Consider the following 19,680-nt stretch of genomic DNA (forward strand, 5'->3'; position numbering starts at 1 on the left):
CCAGCCAGGTGGTTCTCATCACAAGCACTACAAAAGCAAACGTTTTGGCAGTTTGCTGGTCTGAAGCATTCAGCTGTGTGTTACCACAATGCCAAGCAGGAAAGACACCAGTGATGATCTTAGAGAACAAATCCCTCAGTGCTCATTAATCTGGAACGGGTCATTTCCAAACATTTTTTTGGAAATTGTTTTCATTTTAAGTCTTTCATTTTACAGAAAAAAAATTATCCCAAAGTCAGACAAAGTGAAACTGAATGTCAAAAAATACATGAGCGACATGTTAAAGTTTAGAATGTCACACTAAGACTGATCAAAAATAACTTGTTTGAAAAGGCTGCCAGCAGAAAGCCTCTTTTTGGCACAGCCTAGGTTTGCAAAGTTACATCAGATGTCTGACCACATAGCACAGAAAAACATGGGGTGGGCATGATTTGGGCACCTTGCAGTCTTTTAGTCCACCATGATCTCTGCTATATAACAAAGTATTCTAGAGTCAAAAAAGGTTGTCAAACAGTGACAAGCGAAGCTTAGCCAAAACACAAAAAAACCTAAATGTAGCAATGACAAAGTCCAAAACTCAGCCTCACTGAAATATGTTAATAAATTGCTGCAAAAGGTGGTTGTGCAAGCTACTGAATAATGGGGTGTACTTCCATATTGTGTTTTGTCCTAATGACAGTGTTTAATATGCTGTGCATTCTTCACCTGAGGATGTATTTACCACATTTTCCAGTGTATATGCGTCACAGTAAATTACTGCTTTACTCTAGGTTTGAATGACTCCAACCGACTGACTAACAACATGCCAATAACACACAATACTCACGATCCACATGGTATATGGTGATGGAAGTTTGACATTTCTTTTATTTGACAATACATGACACCGTAAAAGACTGGCACATGATCAAAGTACAACAAAAACCATGGCAGAATTTGCTCTTCTTCACTGCAAATAATCAGGGGAAGGGCACACTGCAGAACACAAACTGAATGGTTTATCACAAACATCAAGGCAACTCGGATTACACTGCTAGGAAAACGATAAGGCACCTTCTTTGACACCTGATCACCCATACTGATGAGCAACGTTTTCAAGCTATATCATACAGTGATGTTTCCAAACACGCATGTGGACAACGGTAATACTTTTCTTTTGTACATTGTGCTTGCGAATGTTTTTCCGAGACTGGGTCTGTGTACTTATTAGACCCAAGCATGAGTTGGTGACACAGCGTTTAATTATGACAACAACACCAAAAAAATGAAAATACTACATGTTGTCTCAAGATCCAGTGCACAGCAGTTGAGGCCACAGCAAATGCCAAAGAATCTCTCACTACTGTAGTGTTGTGCATCTTCCAGTTTTACATACATCTCCATGGTTTCACAGTAACCGAACAAAAACATTGGAAAGAAAAAAGCCCTTCATTTCACCACACAAATGTAAGCATGGATCCTAACAGCCAGATCTAGAGCAGATAGGTAGTTCTTCATACACTTAATGACAAGCTTGGCAATGTCTGAAATATGCTGGAAATTTACAGCCACCTAGTGGTTGCATGAGAAACTGTATCACAAGGCGTCTGTAGATGTGCATTTGCACACTTTGCCTCGTCATTATAAAGTCATGTTGTTGTTTTTTAAATAAAATGTATTGTTTGGCTATAATTTAAAAGATGGGACTTTGAAAGTTTTCTCAGAATTACTATGGACACTTAGCCATATTACTGTTCTTTAACATAATGATCAATGAACATTGAGGGGATTATCCGGTCTTTAAGTGATGGCCTGATGAATCCTGCTTCTGGGCCCAAACTACTCTGCGTTTAATAAGGCTTTTGTGCTTTTTACATGTTTTAATGCTTTGTATCTTGTTCTATTTAATCTCAACAAGCTTATCTCAGTTGTTCTCCTGACTGAAGTTCAGTCCGTTTACAGCATCCTGCCAAAAGATTGCATTTGTCCCTAACCTTCGGGAACCCTCACGTTAACTTTTATTGAGTGGAAAAAAGTTGATTTATCCTCTAGCTTTACTGTTTATGTTATGCTAACATAGCTGTGTCGCTAGCGATCAAGTAGCACATCATTATATACCAGCTAGCCAAACTTCAGTAACCCTACAAACGTCACTGCTGTTTAGTTTTGTCTTCATTTATGTTGAAAGTGATAGCAGAGCTGTACGTCTTAATTTGTTTCTGAAATCCCTCACTCAGAACATGCTATATTATATTTAGATGGAAGCTAGCGAGCTAACTTCCTGCTAACTTCTAACTGTTAAATTTCATAAATTCTGTTTTCATGGATGCCTGGATGTTAAACGTATTTGTTACACCTGGTAAAGCAGCAACACTGATTATTTTATTAAAGATGAAAGAATTTAGACAGTTTTAACTCTCACTGATGCCGCAGTGATCTTGTGACTTTGAGACCTGCAGTGGAGTTTGGGCCCAGGCACGGCTAATGACTCAGACTCAAGCTTAAAGACCGGATAGCTAATGCAGAAGGAGATATTTAGCAAGCCAGAAGTGGACAAGTCCAGTTCTTCATTCACCGCAGCTCATAAAGATGTAACAACTCAGACATGTTCCAGTCATTCACTTGGTCCTTTGATTCACTTTCAACAACTAAAGTTCTACTGACAGACTTTTAACTAGTTTCACTATCAACGTTTCAAGTATGACTGTCCTGTACTGTATAACAACCCTGAGGTAGTCTCATTATGGTTCCACTACACCTACCCCCGTGGTGGCTGTAGTTCTTCATAAAGCACAAATTAGTTCAGAGTATCGCTTTAGCAGGAAGAGGAAGCTTTCTGTCTGTTCAGAGAAACTGGAGATGTAGAAAGTGATTTGTCTTGCGCCTTGCACCAGGAAAAATCTTAACTTCGTCAATAATTTTTTTGTTTTGTACGAGCACTGAACTATTAAAATACCTCACACATCACACGTGTGTTTTGATTCCCAGTGTAACTTAAAACGTTAGAATATTAAAAAACAAACAAGCAAATGAGTGAACAACTATGATGAGTTGAGACATCTGAGCTACACCGCATCAGATTTCTAGCTGGCATTTACTCCATTTGTAGTAAGCATATCCCGAAACTACATTAGGGACAGGATGTGCTGTAAGTAGTGTTCTCTCAGCTACCGATAAGCAAAGTACTCTGATCTATACTTGCTACTAACAGGGATGCATTTGAAGGGGATTTAAACATTCACAGGACTGAACATACAAAGGCAATGTCATGTGACTTTTGCATTAATGACACTCATTACCCCATTCCCAAACCCTACCCAAGCTAAAGTCCAAAACCCTTTAAGCATTAGTCACTTCAACAGATCACTTCATTGCATCCAAAATTAATAACCAAATAAAATACTACACTCCAATAAAATTACAGAAAAACTAGTCTAATAAATTATGGTGATTAAAAAATAATAATTTCTTAGAACTGATCTCAGTGCTATACTGTACTTAATCCCCACTGTGCAGAGCTGAAGGGTCCCTGGGGTGGTGTCTTGGGGCCCACCCTCCCCCTGGCTGGGTCCCCCCAGCAGCTGCAGGGTGACATTGGCAGGTCCCGGTGCCGAGGATGTCTGCCTTTGGCAGTCACAATCCTTCGGTTGGTCCCCTTTCCTTCATTCAGCTTGTCCTCTGTGGTTCAATGTGCAATGTGGGCCACACTCCACATAGAAACTGTACAATGTTAAGATACAGCCACAGGTCACCAGTGAGATAACAAATATTCAAACAAACACGTGACACTACATAACATACACAATATCCTGCAGACAAAGAGTTGGCTGTACCTTTACTTTTGGCCTGTACTTGAGGTAGGTTGATCTGATCTGCAAACTAAAAAACAAGAACAATTGATTTGAATCCATGTGGACAATAAACCGCACTGCAGCTGTAATCTCCTGTGACTGAAGCTTACCTGAAAAGTATGTGTAGGTAAGACCCCAGACCTGTAAATATGTGCCACCACGCATGGAACTGTGTTACCACTCCAACACCAGGGGGCAGTGTTTGTCTACTGGCTCTGGGATTCAAAAGTAAGTGTTTACCCAACAACTCGAGACATTAACAAAGTGAAACATTTTTATCAACTACAACAAAAAATGATAAGAAATTGACCCAAAGATCGTGATTTAACAGCTGCATGGACATTTAAACCTAAACATGCATTTTTTTTTTTTAGAGAAACAGTGTCGGTTGGTTTGATTGCAGTAACATCGGAGTTACAGTTTATGACTTTGAAGTGAACACTTTTACCATTGCAACTGTTAGGTGGAGAATAATTAACTTGGTTCTCAGAATTTCACAATTAACCTTAACTTCCACTACTCACCTTAAAGAGTCACAGAAGATATTGTCGATGTTCCAAAGAAGGAAACCCAACAAAAAGATAGCTAAAGAGGTGTAGAACAGTGGCTTGTGCCATGGGTACACCCTGAAAGAAAATCAAACAACAACAACAAAAAACACCCTTCAGCATGTTGTTGCCTTACTGAATATTAATGAATAACACGTCTTTTGATATGTTAATGTTTCTTATTTAATGGACCTTGTGGCAAACTTACCATGTAACAATGAAGATAGAACGCAATACTAGGCAAGCTACTAGAGCACCATACATGACCTGGAAACAAGGGCAGGTGTTTGGATTTGAAACAGAGTTGGATCATGCATGATATGGATACAGATACAATCTTTCAGTAATTATACATTTCCACTGAGTCAGCAGAGTTCAACTGACAGGAAATTCCTCCGATGGAAACAGCCCGAGCTTGTGCACAACAAATAATAACACAGCTTATTAGCATATGATGTTGGTCATGTAAAATCTCCTTTCATCTAACATTTTTGTTTTCTGGTGTTTCATGCACATTGTAGCCAACTGCTAACCTTTTGTGATATAAATCATTTGAGCTTTCTAATCAGAATTGTCAGCAGTTTTATTTCTGCTCAGGAAGTGGCATATCTGAGAAGTTCCTTATAATCGAAAAAGAACATGCAGCCAGAAAGATTTCTAATACTAAATCTAGCCAAGCCCAATAATCATATTCAAGTTCTGTTTCATGTTGGCTTTAGCTGAGCTGTGAAAAGCATGGACACATTTATTAAAAGGTCTAACACTGCACTAGCTTTGTGCAGGGATCGACCCTCCGCTCTAACTCTGAGCAACAGCTGCTCACCAGAAGGCAGAAAAAGCCTGTTGGAAACAGAAGTCTGTAAATGTGTCACACACCCAATCATAAAAAGGTAATTTTAGCATTTTTCATTAATTTAACTGAAAAACAAATGGGAACATCTTCTGTGTTTTTCCAACAGTCTGCTAGTAACACAGTGCCTAAAGATACAATTTAAAACAGGTTCTTTAGGTGTCAGGTGTCTTTTTATACTTGAATGATCATAGGTCATTTTTTGTTAAGCTGATAAAGAAACATTTCCCTGAAAATGGTCAGGGACAACAAGTCGGTGACAAAGTTAAACATTTGAAAGACCTTCACAAAGCCTGGAGAACAATTACTGAAGAACAGTTCAAAAAGTTATACGTCTGGTTCCTTGAAAGCAAAATATAAAGAAATTAAGGGTGGCTCAAGACTTTTAGACAGAACTGTAACTAACAGGTAATTGAGGCCCATAATTCAGGACTCACTAATCCCTGTTAGACTGTGTTGTGTTTGACCTGTAGCATTATTGACTTGGCTCTTTTTTAACAACAGATAAAAAGGAACAATATGGTAGCAAATTAGAATATAACTAAAGAAAGGAACCAGTATATACAGCTAGGTCCATAAGTATTTGGACAATTCTAATTCTATTTTTTTCTAGTTGGAGGTTATACAGAGCTCTGTTTACCCTCCACAGTGGAATTTAAAAACAAAACAGCCTAATGTGATTCAGATGCAAAAATTTAACTTTAACTCTAAGGCTCAAAAATATATTGACAACTGGCTAGCAAGCTGTATCAGGTAAAGATATAGGAATTAAGTTGATTTAAAGTGTTCAAGTGTTTTCACTGGAATGGTTAATATGAGGTCAAAAGAAATGCTGATGCAAGTGAAAGAGGCCAGCATCAGGCTGGAAATACTAAATAAACCAGACAGATAGGAAAAGCTCATAGTCCACAGCATACTACATCATCTGTTACATTTGGTGGAGGCTGTGTATGGCTGCCAGTGGAACTGGGCCAGTAGCAGGCCTGGGTTAATTACCATTTATTATTATTACTATTACTAGCAATAGCGGTAGTTGTAGCAATAGTATATCACTGTCAGATTTTTGAGTAAGATTTAAAAATAAAGCAAACATTCTTCAGCTAAGCAGCACACAACTGTTAACTAAACTGACATCATGTTTCTGTGCATGTTTATGGATGTGTTGGCTCACCATGCTAGAACAGAGGGAGTGTTATCACAACCACTACAGACCAGTGTGATTAGTAAACAAATACAGCTCCAAGGACTAAACAAAGGCCACTTTGTCACATTGTCTTTATTGCTGTAACACAGCACATTACCTGAGACTATAACAGGTACAGACAAACACTAACAGCAGCCCTACATACTTGGCTATGCTTATCTTTAATGGTTTTTAGGGTTAGGCGTATTAGATTTATCTCTTTCCTGGCAACAAGTGTTTGACGTGTTTAATGCCACAGTTAAAGGTTTGTTTCTTTTTCAGGGCTCTGGATCATTTTTCTTAATGGTACACTTGAAATTCCTCTGCTTTGGTGTGAAATGCTGCCATACATTTAACACCCACAATGCACCAAGCTGAGTTTGCATGCCGCATTGGCAAGCTCAGTGTTTACACAAGCCAAAGTAGACCTAAGGCACCCTAATTGCAAACAATGAGCAACATGAGTCAGGTGAACATAATGCAAAACACTCCCTTACCTGGTGAAACACTGGCTCCTTCCACTGCAAATATACCTACACAAGTAACAGTCAACAGGGACAGGACGATCGTTAATGCTTTCTTCCTGAGTTCAGTTTCAGAGTAAACTGGTAATGAAAACATGTATACTCACCACAGTGACTGAGACACTGAAGATAAATAATATTGCAATAGGAAATAAACTGACACCTTTCTCCTGCTTGAAACACTCATATCTGAAAAACAAATTAATATTTATCTTTTATATTGATCTTGATAAGAAGAGAACCAAAGGGCAAAGGGCAAATATAAGCTGAGCTAAAATGAAAGTGAAATCTAGAAACAAATCTTCAAAAACAGGCTGGTTTTTTTTAAGGCATCAAGTTATCAGTAAAGGATTCACTGGTTCATTTTACAGTGATACTGGATTTGTTCTCAGGTGAGTGCTGCAACAATTGATCCAAAAAGATGAAGGCACTTACATACAGTAGACAAAAACGCAGGTACTGTAAATCATAGGCAACTCATCCAGTAACTGCAAATGACGAGACAGAAAAGAAAAGAAACACGCATTACTACATCACTGTACAAGCAAGCATTTGGTCAAGTAGCAAATGCTCATGAGTTCAGTTTATGCCCGCTTTTGCTGACATGTTCAGATTTGCAGCCCACCTGCATCTCATACAGCAGCGTCATGTGGAAGCACCAGGAACCAACACCAACAGCTTGGGTGTGGGGGAAGAGTACACACAAGACACAAAAATTCAAAGTTAGGACATTCGGCCGGAGGCGTTTGCTGTAAATACTGAGCCACTACTCTCAATAACTGTCACAAGCACGTTCTCGCAACAATCACAGCATTAATGCAGAGCCAGTGCACCAACCTGCCAGTCCGAGAAAAGAGCAGATGTAGCGGGACTCGAGGCCGTCACGGAATGTCTGGATGGCCCCGTAAATGGGAGGGAGAATCATGATCAGGTTGCTGACAGTGTTCCCTGTCAGCAAAGACAGCATAGATAAATGAAAGTCGGGTGACATGACCTTTAAGATAACTGCACATCTCTGAAAAGAAAACGTGACATGGCCGCAACGAGTGTTATGCATGGTATCGCATTACCACGGTTGCAGCATAAAATTCAAAGGGTGCACAGCTATAAAATCTCTATTATACGATATAGAAGCAATAGCACTAGGTTTCGTTTATTTAAACTGTTCAAATATGCAAATAGTTTGAATTTAGACTGATCTGGGTTTTTGCTTCTTAGCTAGTCAAAACTAAAACTACCCGACCCCTTTACTGACAAATTAATATGACACCTATACACTCAAACCTGAAATCACATTTTTCACACAGCATGTTACAATCTTGTGTTTTAGATCCTAATTTTATAGGCTGTGTTTTCCCCACTATGTTTTACAGTGTGGCACAGACAGATGAGGGCGACCTGTAGTAGGGTTGTAGTGGTCATTTCTGATTCAAATGATTCAACCAATTACGCCGAGCAAAACTACGCTTGATATACAAATGTGTCCTCTGACTGAACCGGTGTCACTGTTCAGGCAGAGAACCTCCCTCCCCCCATAGGTCATTAACGTGTGCATGGAGCACTGCTTGCACATCATCTAGTCCACAGGGAACCTGACAAAACAGAGCTCAACTCTGAACACAACCTTGCACTTTGTGGGTGTGGCTATGTATGCACTGAGGCGTGGAAAACAATCAGACTTACCAGGACATTGCATTGTTTGAAAACTAACTTACTAGAATCTCCAGAAACCAGCATGCCTTTATCTGCAGATTCCTGATTAAAGCCACCAAAATATGCAGATTTTGGTTACTGATAAAAATTACCCATACCAGAAGTGCAGTCTACTATAAAGGACACACGAAACTATAGCAGAAAACCTGCAGCTAGGCAGATGTGTGTCAGACAGAGGAAGACAGATGACAAAGGAGTCCAAACTGCAACGCTTAAGATCACTTTGAGCCAACTTTGGATCAACTGTTGCACCATACAGTAACTCTGAACACCGCTGACAACAGCAAGTGAACCTTTTCCCTTCAAAGGAGAAGTACTGTAACAGTTACAATGTATTACAATGAACTTGCTGGACACATGGATTTTGCACTGTGTCACACATGACGACAGTCATTTGTATCACTTTATGTTACGAACTGTCGCCATGAACAGGCTGGGTAAACATTTTTGTTTGCTGCACAGGAATGGGTCATTCTTCTGTTCGCTTGTTTGGCTAGAGTAAATTATTTCGAAGAGTTTTACTGTCTCCTTAATGTTCAAGCCTTTGTCCTGTCATTTCTGCTGATACAACAGCTTTTTGATAAGACTGATGGAAACAGCGGTTTAATCTAAGATTACGGTTCCAGAGGAACAGGTTTTTTTTTATCGGTGGACAAGGCAGAGAGGCGCCCTGATAATGTGAAGGGAATGTTTTATCAAGTTTCCAGTGGTGCCCGTGACTGACTAACGTACTGTCTTACAGGAAGAACACGTTCAACAGCGGACTTGTAACACAAATGGCTGGCAACGTGAAATAATATGAAGTGAGCCGTTTGTGCTGAGCTGCTTTGCATACAGGTTTAAAGGTTGTTCGATACGTGTAGCGAGTGCTGGCTAGCGTTACGATGCACAGAACAGGTTGACAATATATCCGCTGTAAACAGCGTATATTTTTCCTCATTTACTTACAGCTCCGGTAGCCGTACAGATTAACGTTTACACTACACGGAGAAAATCATGTTATTAGCCGAGATAACACAATAATAGATATGCACTACATTACAGTTACACCAGTTCTTCCTATGTTTACCTTAGAGGGGCGAAGTACTACGACTCTCCCAGTCTAAAGCCTCATTAAACGAACCCCCAAATTCACCGTTTTTAGAGTAAATGATGGTGCGGGCAGATTTTTACTTACAGAATTCCGCGATGTAAAAGGACACGACATAATTTTCCTCACACCAGTCCAGTGTTGAGGTCGGCCGCCCCCAGTATCCTTGCCTGTCTATCGAGGGAGCCATGATGAAAGAGGAGGAGGCTGTAGGCGCTAACGGATTTGTAGTCCCATCACAGTGCACGAGCGCTCCGCGAGCCCTCCTCCACGCGCGATGGAGAGGGCGATAGCGAGAGCCAGTTGAGCTGCTGCTAAAAAAAAAAACACACGAAAATACACACTACAAATACACAAAAGTGAAAGCACACCCTGAAGGTATTAAAAACGAAGGTTTCATGTAACGTATAAGTGCACATTTCGTGTATATTTTATATATTTTCTTTGTAAATATGTAAACATCATAGTACTTTTTAGACTTGTAACCTAAAAAAGATTGCAATGGCAAAATGCTATTGCTGGTTCACTCCATAAATATACACAATCCCACCATTCTACTACCAAAACAAGGTTAGGGTTGGCATGGTGGGCTGTTCTCTTCCCGTACACATTAAAGTGTGGACTATGTTAAGTCATAGCAACAATAAACAGTATCAAGACGTTATTACTACGTCAGCAACAATTAGACAGAAATGTGTCACACAGCTCAAGCAAAGAGGAACCACTGAACGACACAGTCTGAACAAATCAGTAACACAATGTAAACAGTGTGTACAGTGACGATAAAACAATAGGCGGGGCGGGGACTGATACTTCCACTGTTATATAAATCTCTACATAGCTGTGTGTTTCTATATGAAAGGCAGAGCAATTAACCACCCGTTCACCACTGACTTTAAGTAAGCTACAGTCCAATCCATGTTAAAGAACTGTGTTCAATATATTAAAAATGGCATGCACACACTGCAACAGAAAGGAAACACATGTCTTTTGTCTAATTGTTATTTTTCTTTGTGCATGTGTCATAAATACAGATGGCCTTTAGGTGGTGTGTTGAGCTGTGCTGTGCTGTTGACAATGACAGTGTTTATCTTTAGTATTGATTCTTGCATGCTTTCTTAGGCCCTACTTACTTACCTAACCGGTTTTCTAGCCAATCAAATGATGGATCATCCATTAATTTTATGTTTTGGAGCAGTTGTTATTAGGAAATTGCTGATGTGACGATAACCATGTCCTGGAGCAGCAGCCACGTGTTTATACCAGAATATTTTGTCAAATATTTAGTTGAGGTCTAAATATCCTAAGTTTGTGCATTCAGAAGCCAGGTCTCGTCCCCTTTGAAGGTAGAGCTGTCCAAAACGCTATATGATCACCTCCAATGGATTTTTCCAGTTGTTATATCCTACTAAAACTCTGCTCGCCTAAGGCCAAATTCCTACTCTTGACAAGCAAACCAGATGTTATTTAGGTCACAAAGTAAAGGGCAGCATCCTAAAATAAGGATAAAACCTGCTAGTTCTTTTTTTTATACTTTTATTGCAAAAACCGGACATTTACAATAGCTCAATCATATTTTGCTTTGCTAAACCATGTGCGCACAAATCGAACTGCATTCAGGGTGACTCCAAACAAAGACAAGTGGACACAAAAAGGTAAGGAAGCTTGTAGGATGTGCACATTTTACATAATTTTTTAAGACTTAATGACACCAGAAACCTTTTTCGTGCACAAATTCTGATGTTACTGCTACTTTATTAAAACAAAGTGTGCTTTAACAAAAACTTTAATATGTCATACTTAATGTAAGTATTCAGTCCATAATGTGACATGCCAACATACAAACAAACACACACACACTGAAATATTAACAACTGTCCCAAATTCAAAGATGTGCACATCGCCTCATACAGTAATTACAAGACAAATGTTTAAGTTGTGTATTATGGAATGTTGTTGCCATGTGACATAAAAGAGTGCTCTTACATAGTATCAGATGTACTCTTCATTTCTCAACATGCTGCAGTATAAAATCTACACTCATGATAACAGCCAAACATCTAACTTACACACATGGTTACAGTTCATCTCTCATCTTTTCACCCTTTGGTCGGACCATCCTGCCAATGAACAAGATGGAGCTTGTTTTCTGGTCCTTTACTAGGAAAATAAAGGGGTGGTCAGCGTAGAACAGTTTAGGGTTTTTCAGCTTGTCTGTGCCAAAGATACTGGTATCAATTTCATTTCCATCAGTGTCCCATTCCAAAGCAGAGGCGTGGAACACACTTGACAAGTAGAGGTCCTTCTTCCCAGAGATGTTGGAAAAGTCAGCTTTAGATTTGTCCACAGCCTCGGTCAGGCCCAGCTCCTGGAGGTGTTTCTGAGGAGTAACATGAAATGTTTATAGTGACAATGTAAAAGAGTGTTCTGTGGTAAGGCACAAACTCTTAAATTGTTTACCTGCAGATCATGACTGACTTCCATGCTGACTTTGGGCAGAGACACAGCTATAGCTGTCTCCTGTAGCAAACCAATCCATTTATCCACCTGCTTCTTGGTCAGCATCTTTTCCAGTCTATCCAAAGGTTCCACATGGTAGGGCATGATGAATACCACAGTGGACTTCTTATGAGATAGAGGCATGCTCAGGATAGATAACTTATTGTCTTTGTCATCATAGAAGCCAAAGAGACCTGATGAAACAAATTAATTACAAATATCATCAATCTGTCCATGAGAGTCTCTTAAAATTTCTGCTGGTTACAGTTTTCAAAAAAAGAAAGTGTTACATTTATTACTCATATTTAGTTTTGCATAATGTTGGATATTGAACCGGTAAATGCACAGCTGTTAACCACAGTTTTTACAAACTCCCTAGATAGTATATACTGGAAATTGTTTCTGTATAAATGGGAAGAAATAATCTTACTGTGCCCGGCATTTGTAACTACTCAAACCATTTACTAGTGAGTTGAAAATTCAGCGAGTTATGATCTTTTTTTTTTTTTTGTGAATCAAGTTCCTACCTACAGATACAGTATGATAATAATATTTCCCCAGACATTATTGCAGTTATTTGGACTCATCTCCCCAGTAAACAGTAGTGAGAAATATCAGATTTACTCATCAATATCTATGTTTAATTAACATGTGTTGTGATCTTAAAGTTGTAGTAGTATCAGTAATGGTAGTACCTATAAATACTTTCACATTTTTCGAAAAAGACTGATTTTATAGGTCACTGCACTTATGTTTTAGCTGAATTTGGCATAAAGACTAAACAGAAAGCTAGCTTAGCTATGCTAGCTAAAAATCCTTCTACCAGAAGTTTTGTGGCAGAGACTTGATGTCTCTATTCAAGGCAATGAGTCCCTAGTCACTCCCTCATTCACTAGTGAAACATGCACATGTAAAGAGTGGAGTTATATTGTTTGTGGGTTTGCGGGTGCTACTTTTTCAAGCCCTGTGATCCTCTGGAGCAGTAACTTTTCGATTTTCCCAAAATGTTCTACCATTTCTAGTCTCAAACTGTGTTTCTGAACAAGCTGATAGGAATGTCTCCAGCTACCTGTGCGATGCATCATCTGTACTGAAACAGTGTAGCTACGTGACACCATGAATCCACGGTTATCCACCATCTTATGATGGAACTGCTCATCCCAGTGACCTGAGAGAAAAAACATTCAGTTAATTTTAGGTGTCTTTTAGGGAACAGTATAGAATACTACATGTATACACAGCCTTATCCACTCACATTTGAAAAACATGGCACTGATGATCATCGCCCCATCAGTCTTTTCTACATTCTTGGTCACCTCAGGCAGTTTGCCATCAGTAGACTTGGCTGCCCATTCGTTGATGGAGTTCACAGCATTCTTCTTGTCTCGGAAATTGATCTTTGAGTGCTCACAATTATAGTGCTTTTTGCTGCTTTTGACAAAGTCTTCCACAAAAGTGACAGAGCTGGGTCCATACAGGCGGTTGCTAATCTTCCAGGTGATGTTGCGAGTCTTTGGGTCGCTCAACTCTATGAGCAGCTCAGCCAAACTGGGGTGGAGATGCTCATCTTTAACTTTAGCTACATTCAGGATGGTTTTTACCTGAGAGGCAGTGGAGGCCTTTCCCCCAAGAGCCACAAGACCCAGAGAGGAGGCCACGACGACAGGGGAAATGATAATGTTCTCTACATTTTTGTCTTTTACCATGCTCTGGTAGACACTGAAAGCCAAATTGGCAGTGCTGTCAGCCAGGATGGTGGCATGGTTACTCAACACTTTGTCTTTTGATGTGGAGGTTGCTGCCGAGGCTGCAGTTGTCAGAAGGACGAGAGATACGAGGTTTGTTGCCCACATGGTGTAATGTTACTAAAAGACAAAACCTAAGAGAAGACATGAAGACAAACAGTACATACTTAGGGTTTACTCTTGAGATTTAGAAGATGCAAGCTGTGGTAGGCTAGTAAGTGTGGTTTAGCCCATGCCATTTAAAGCAGCTCTCTGTGCAAACCTCAAGCAATGACTTGTATAACAGCCACGTAGGCAGCTTCAGGGTGCACTGTGTCTAAGCCAAAACATTGGTCAGCAAGATTTGAGTTGTTCATGACTTGGGAGTGGGAAAAACACTTAACATACATAACATTCTCTAATGGAGGACTAAGTCTGGTTGATGCTCATTGGTTACTTGTGGTGAGGGAAAAGTGGCCACTCACTGACGCATGACACACCCCTACAGCAAAAGACGCGTTTTTTAGAGCAGTTCATGTACATAGAGCGAACGTGTACTTTAGGGAGGACAGGCTTTATGCATATCACCACTTAGAGATGTAGTTCAGAGATGTTTACATCAGTCTAATTGAGCAGGTCACAAGCAGTTCATTTTTCTGGACATGTGACTTAGTATGAATGACACTGGCATTTAAAACATGTAGATAAAAGAAGGAGAGGCGTCCCTTGTTACAGATTAAATCAGGTCAAAAGGTGTAGCCAACTCCCTGAAAGTCTGGACTGTCATGCAGTTCTAGTTATGTGCAGCAGTTGCTTTGCTTTCGCACTACTTGGAGGAACTACATGGCTGTAAAGGAATCTTTAACCATGTTAAAGATAGACAGACTTTTTGGCCTCTTTTTACATGCCTGGACATTTCCCACCAGTTGATGGACGCCCTCTACTCTCTCCCTCCCTCTCCATGCTTCCCGTGCTCCGAGCACATTCATCTTACCTTATTGGGTCCTTTGAATAACTCGGCAGGTTTATCGTCAAGCTGCTTACAAAAAGATCCCCCCAGCACTGACCTGACCGGTATTAAGTGAAAGTATCTGATGGCAAAGACAGAAGTGTATGAGACGATTTCCCAGGCCCCAGAGCATGAAAATCTCTGCCCTGGAATCAGATTTCCAGGCCAGTCCCGCCCATGTGGATGAGTGGGTGAAGAATCCTCACCCTCCCAGGTCCTAAAGCCTAAAACTTTATTTCACGGAGAGTAATCAAACAGTTAACACTTAAATACTCAACTTACCATCTCATGACCTCTACTAAAGTTACTCCCCGTGACTAACTGTATAAGACCTCCCAATCATTAACAAAATCTGCATAATGTATGTTGTACTTTCAGTAACAGAGAGGCGTCTGGCTGAAGAAACCAGTATGCATAAATATAGTCCTGTTTATGTGGTAGCTTCATTACTGTTCTTCTTCACGATAAAACGACATGCCTGCCAGCGCAGGTGTTTTTGCCATAGTGGCAATTAACTGTCTTTATAATTATCTCAGTATTTGCCCCCCCTCAACTTTTTTTCTCTCTCTTCCTCATCCTGTTCTTTCCTCCTCTGTTGCATGATTTGAAAGCCGCACAGACCACTGGGCAGCGGAATGTGGAGAACACCACTGAATACAACAGGAAGTTCTGTGAAGCAGTACAACTGCAACTAAAATCAACATTAACTAGATATAACTGCCGGGTACATATTACACAATAAGAAGACTGACTGTCCAGAAAGTAGTTTGGCAGGCGTTTGCACTTTAGTATTGCTGTAAGTGGTGAACTCTGTACACAATACCGTCAGATTAAATCTGCAGAGATGGTCTGATTTTCAGAACAAGCTTCACTAAATACCATATCTGATTCTTTCTGATAGCTGTGTCAGTAGTCAAAACAGTATTTAGGCCCCATACTGTCTGAGTAGCTTTTTCCCCCATGAATCCTTCCTTCTTCCTCGTGTCATGTGCACTCTCACACTCCCACTTCTGTGTTTAGAAGTGGATCAGACAGCAGGAAGTTACAGAAGCAGTGGAAGCACGTCCGGTATAACACTCTCCTTGTGCTTTTACAGCACGCTGTTCTTTCTTGGCAGCGTTTTTCGATATGAATGGTTTGCAGAGAGACGCGGTCATATCAATAGGTAGATCACTCTCATTAAAACATTGCTATTTTAAATACATAAGCTGAGAAAGTCCTTGCAACTATCATTTTTATTACCATTCAAATAAGACAGGATAACAGTAACTGTATCTTTCTCGTGTTTGAGAGACTCTCTTGTTACAGCTGTTGAAATAATAATGTAATAATAATAATAATAACGACAAAACTCTGAGTTGGCAGAGTTGTACACCAGATGCTGTTACTGATGCAAACCTAAAGGGGATTTGTGTCTCTGGCTTGAATCAAACCAGTGACCTTCCGCTTGTGGATTGAATGTGTTACGACTAATGGCGGCAGAAAGATTTCAAATTGACAGTCCTTGTACTTTCCATGGCCACTAGAGGCCAACAAAGAGCTAGTTATAGATAGGAGATGAAAATAAATCCTCTTATTAAGCGTTCCTGCTGTCACTGCCACTACAACCACTTACTCAGCACAGTTTTGTTAATTCATTTCTATACACAAAAACGTGTAGTAGGTTTTCTTTTGTGTGTGTTCATGTGTGTGTTTTAAGCATCACAAATATCAGGCTTTACAAAATCCCTCTCATGGCATTTGTTCACATTCCAATAAAGTTCTTGTCGTCCTCAACATTTGGTTAAAAACGCTGCACCTGAGCGTGCATTTCATGTGCAAAGAAGTTCTAGCTGAGGTACCTTCATTGCCACTGCTAAATTGCCAAGGATTAAAGGGATCTTATGTAATTATCCAAAGCCAAGGGTTAATCTCTGACTGCTGGGCCTGGAATAGCCAGATCTCTTACAAGACTTTACTCATCTCCTCTCCCGCTTTGCCAGGTGTTTAGGTAAGGCACTGCTGCCATAGTCCTCTGTGGCCGTGTACATAATTATGTTCATATTACAACAATCGTTTCAATTGCTTGAACAGTCTGAAAGGAGAATGGAGAGAGGAGTACTGGTGTGTTTCATTCCATGCGTCTCTTTATGCTGAGAGCTTTTTCTGAACACTTAAACTTACAAAAGGCTTTAAAAGGAACTGAATGATGTGAGAAATGTAATGCAGATGCAAATGTCGTGTTACTTTCTAGTTTTTGCTGATAACTCATTTTATCAGTGTGTTTTACAGTCAGTCTTAGCAGGAATTTTACAAATGGTAAAATAGCAGGGATGGGGAAAAATGGTACAATTACAAGAATGATTATGACTCCCTACTTCTGCACCTGCATGTCATCCTTTGAGCCTGAGATCTGGCGGCCGCCCGACCCTGACCCTGTTGTCTGGTAAATTCCAGGAAACGTGGACATTTCCATGAGCCTGATGTCACGCTTCCCTCCTTGGCAACCTCAGAACCCTCCCCTGCAGAGGTTTAATTAAGTCATTTCTCTCACTATGAGCTCTTATCTTGAGCCTCCTTTCCTGAGATCTCCACCCACACTTTAAATGTGCAAATGTCCCTCAACTCCCTGAGAAATGTGAGATAATTCCTGTCACATTTTTCCTCTTTGTCCGATGATCTCTCCCAGTAACCAAATGTGTGCATCTTGGTTGATTCAAGATACCTTGTCGTCCCCTTCTGCATCTCCCTCTGCCCTCAGCAAATTCTAATGTGTTACATTTTGCTTTGTTTTTGTGTGCAGAGAAGAAGTAAAGATGCACATTTGTAGCCACACATTGTGAACAATAATCCTAAAGCTTGTAGTCTTAAAGTCCTCTGAAATTATTGAAGAGAATATTTTTACATAGTTTGATTTTTGCATCATTACAAAGTATTTCTTGTCATATTTATGGAAAGTCTGCACTAAAAGAAAACTCAATCTGAAGCCTTCTCAGCTTGGAACGAAGGACTATTTGGATAGTTTTCAGTTTAAATTTTGAGAGAAATAAAAAATTAAATTCATTACTGTGGATTTAAAAATCTCAGATTTATTTCATTTGTAAAATGTAAATTCCAAAGGTGTTTTTTTTATATATAAGACATACACTATATATTTATATTACATATAAGGTATTATTTCAGTAAACCCCCTTGAATTAAAACCGAAAACCTGAACTTTATTCGCATCTTGATTGTTTCATTTAAAATCCACAGAGGGAAAACTACAGACACTGTAAAACTTTGTCCAACAGATTATGGACCTAATTGTTGTTCAGATAAGAGGATTTTTATATCCAGCACATTTGGCTTTTAGCATTAGCATTTTTGGGCTATCAGTTGCCCAAAAATGTGCAGCAAATTTCTCACTGGGATCCACTGACCGGGATCTCCAGACCCACTCAGAGTGAAAGTGCTGCTCAGGTCCACTTACCCGACAGAGAGAGAGAAGTTACCCCACTGCAAGAAATACCCCACATTTCAACAGGTGCTGCCGTGCATTGGTCAGGTGTAAAAACTGCGGAGACAGGATGTTTCTTGCAGTGTGGGCCACAGTTCCGCCCACGAGTGTCACAGGGATTACAGTTAGTATTCACTCTGCTATGAACGCTAATGTAGGTGCATCTGTATCCAAGCAGAGGCAAGCCTTCCATTTATTACAAGGGTTGTTTTTTCCCCTCTCCTTTCTCCATTAGCTCTCTTGTCCGGATATAAAACACACTGATGCCGCTGCGTCTCTCACACTGCCACTCAAAGTAACCTGAAAGTCTTGTGTGGATCCATAAACTGCGAAGAGACGGCGTTATGTCAGCATCCATGGAAATACTGACTAACTAACAGAGGGACTGAGACTTTTCCAGCAGTGCCAGTGAAAAACAGCCTGTAGTGAAGACGAGGTGAGTGTTTGTGCGCTTTATGGGATTATTGTCGTGTAAGCCAAGTGACTGCTCCTCAGAACTGTCACTTGCATCGCTTTGTTTCTGTTGTGTGATCAGTTGTTGACACTAAATTGAGTGATCTGTCCCGTTTGCCCCCCACAAATAATCTATTTTTCCAATACATGCTTATGTTAATTTCGTGTAATTTCGACATAGGCACAGATAAATGGCAGATGAGGCAGCTAAAGATGAACATACAGTCTGTGCGTGATATTAATCGAGTAAACTGTAATGAATTGACAGGCTAGAGCCAGAAGTCCACAGGTGAATACTTTCAAACTATTTGGATAACTGAATAATTACTTTCTTTCTTTGAATGCTGAGCCCAGCGTCCCAGTTATGGCGCATTACTTTAATAGAACTGGAAGTATTATAGCCTTTTAAAGACTTTCATGGACAAAATGATTAAATGATCTGAATGTCAGATTAATAAACAGTGAAAATAATAGATTCATGTCTAACTGACATTGAATTAGGTATGAAACATTGAATTGTGTTGTTGTGCTGTCTTTACCTTCGAATATAAGGCGACTTTAGAATGTGAGGCGACTGTTGTTGTGATTTGGGGCTACATACTGAATTGAATTGAATTCTTGAAAGCCATTGGACCAGGTTTAGTAAATGTTGTGAGACTGTAAATTACAAAACTGTTAAGCTAATTTTTCCCAAGTGAAGCTTTAAAGTTACAACATCATCATCTATCGAACTTCATAAACTTTAATTGCACCTGTTTCTTTCTCTTTGTGCTTCCAAA

At 39.9% G+C, this 19,680-nt stretch overlaps 3 protein-coding genes across 5 annotated transcripts in view; 1 reads left to right on the top strand and 2 right to left on the bottom strand.

Moving 5' to 3' along the window:
- Positions 1-820: 820 nt before the first annotated feature.
- Positions 821-9,946, bottom strand: acer3 (alkaline ceramidase 3). The gene is made up of 11 exons (XM_086307845.1): positions 9,826-9,946; positions 7,773-7,883; positions 7,561-7,613; positions 7,371-7,423; positions 7,043-7,124; positions 6,909-6,944; positions 4,587-4,645; positions 4,355-4,456; positions 3,941-4,045; positions 3,813-3,858; positions 821-3,699 (listed from the first exon to the last, which is right to left on the bottom strand). Exons 1-11 carry the CDS (start codon positions 9,926-9,928, stop codon positions 3,646-3,648), a joined length of 804 nt encoding a protein of 267 aa, XP_086163971.1. The 5' UTR covers positions 9,929-9,946; the 3' UTR covers positions 821-3,645.
- Positions 9,947-11,267: 1,321 nt separating this feature from the next.
- Positions 11,268-15,144, bottom strand: serpinh1a (serpin peptidase inhibitor, clade H (heat shock protein 47), member 1a). Its single transcript, XM_086307842.1, has 5 exons — positions 14,956-15,144; positions 13,493-14,116; positions 13,307-13,405; positions 12,199-12,431; positions 11,268-12,118 (listed from the first exon to the last, which is right to left on the bottom strand). Exons 2-5 carry the CDS (start codon positions 14,088-14,090, stop codon positions 11,816-11,818), a joined length of 1,233 nt encoding a protein of 410 aa, XP_086163968.1. The 5' UTR covers positions 14,091-14,116; positions 14,956-15,144; the 3' UTR covers positions 11,268-11,815.
- Positions 15,145-18,574: 3,430 nt separating this feature from the next.
- gdpd5a (glycerophosphodiester phosphodiesterase domain containing 5a) overlaps positions 18,575-19,680 on the top strand; it is a 34,130-nt gene continuing 33,024 nt past the window's right edge. For all 3 annotated transcript variants that reach the window (XM_086307830.1, XM_086307832.1, XM_086307831.1), the window contains exon 1: positions 18,575-18,884. The gene's annotated coding sequence lies outside the window, so the exon portion shown is untranslated. The remainder of the gene's footprint in view (positions 18,885-19,680) is intronic.

This window comes from Aulonocara sp. 'chitande type north' Nkhata Bay, linkage group LG10, assembly GCF_057382095.1.
Source record: "Aulonocara sp. 'chitande type north' Nkhata Bay isolate Kocher_YH1m ecotype deep benthic linkage group LG10, A_spYH_male_GT1.1, whole genome shotgun sequence".
In the NCBI taxonomy this organism is placed as follows: Eukaryota; Metazoa; Chordata; class Actinopteri; order Cichliformes; family Cichlidae; genus Aulonocara; species Aulonocara sp. 'chitande type north' Nkhata Bay.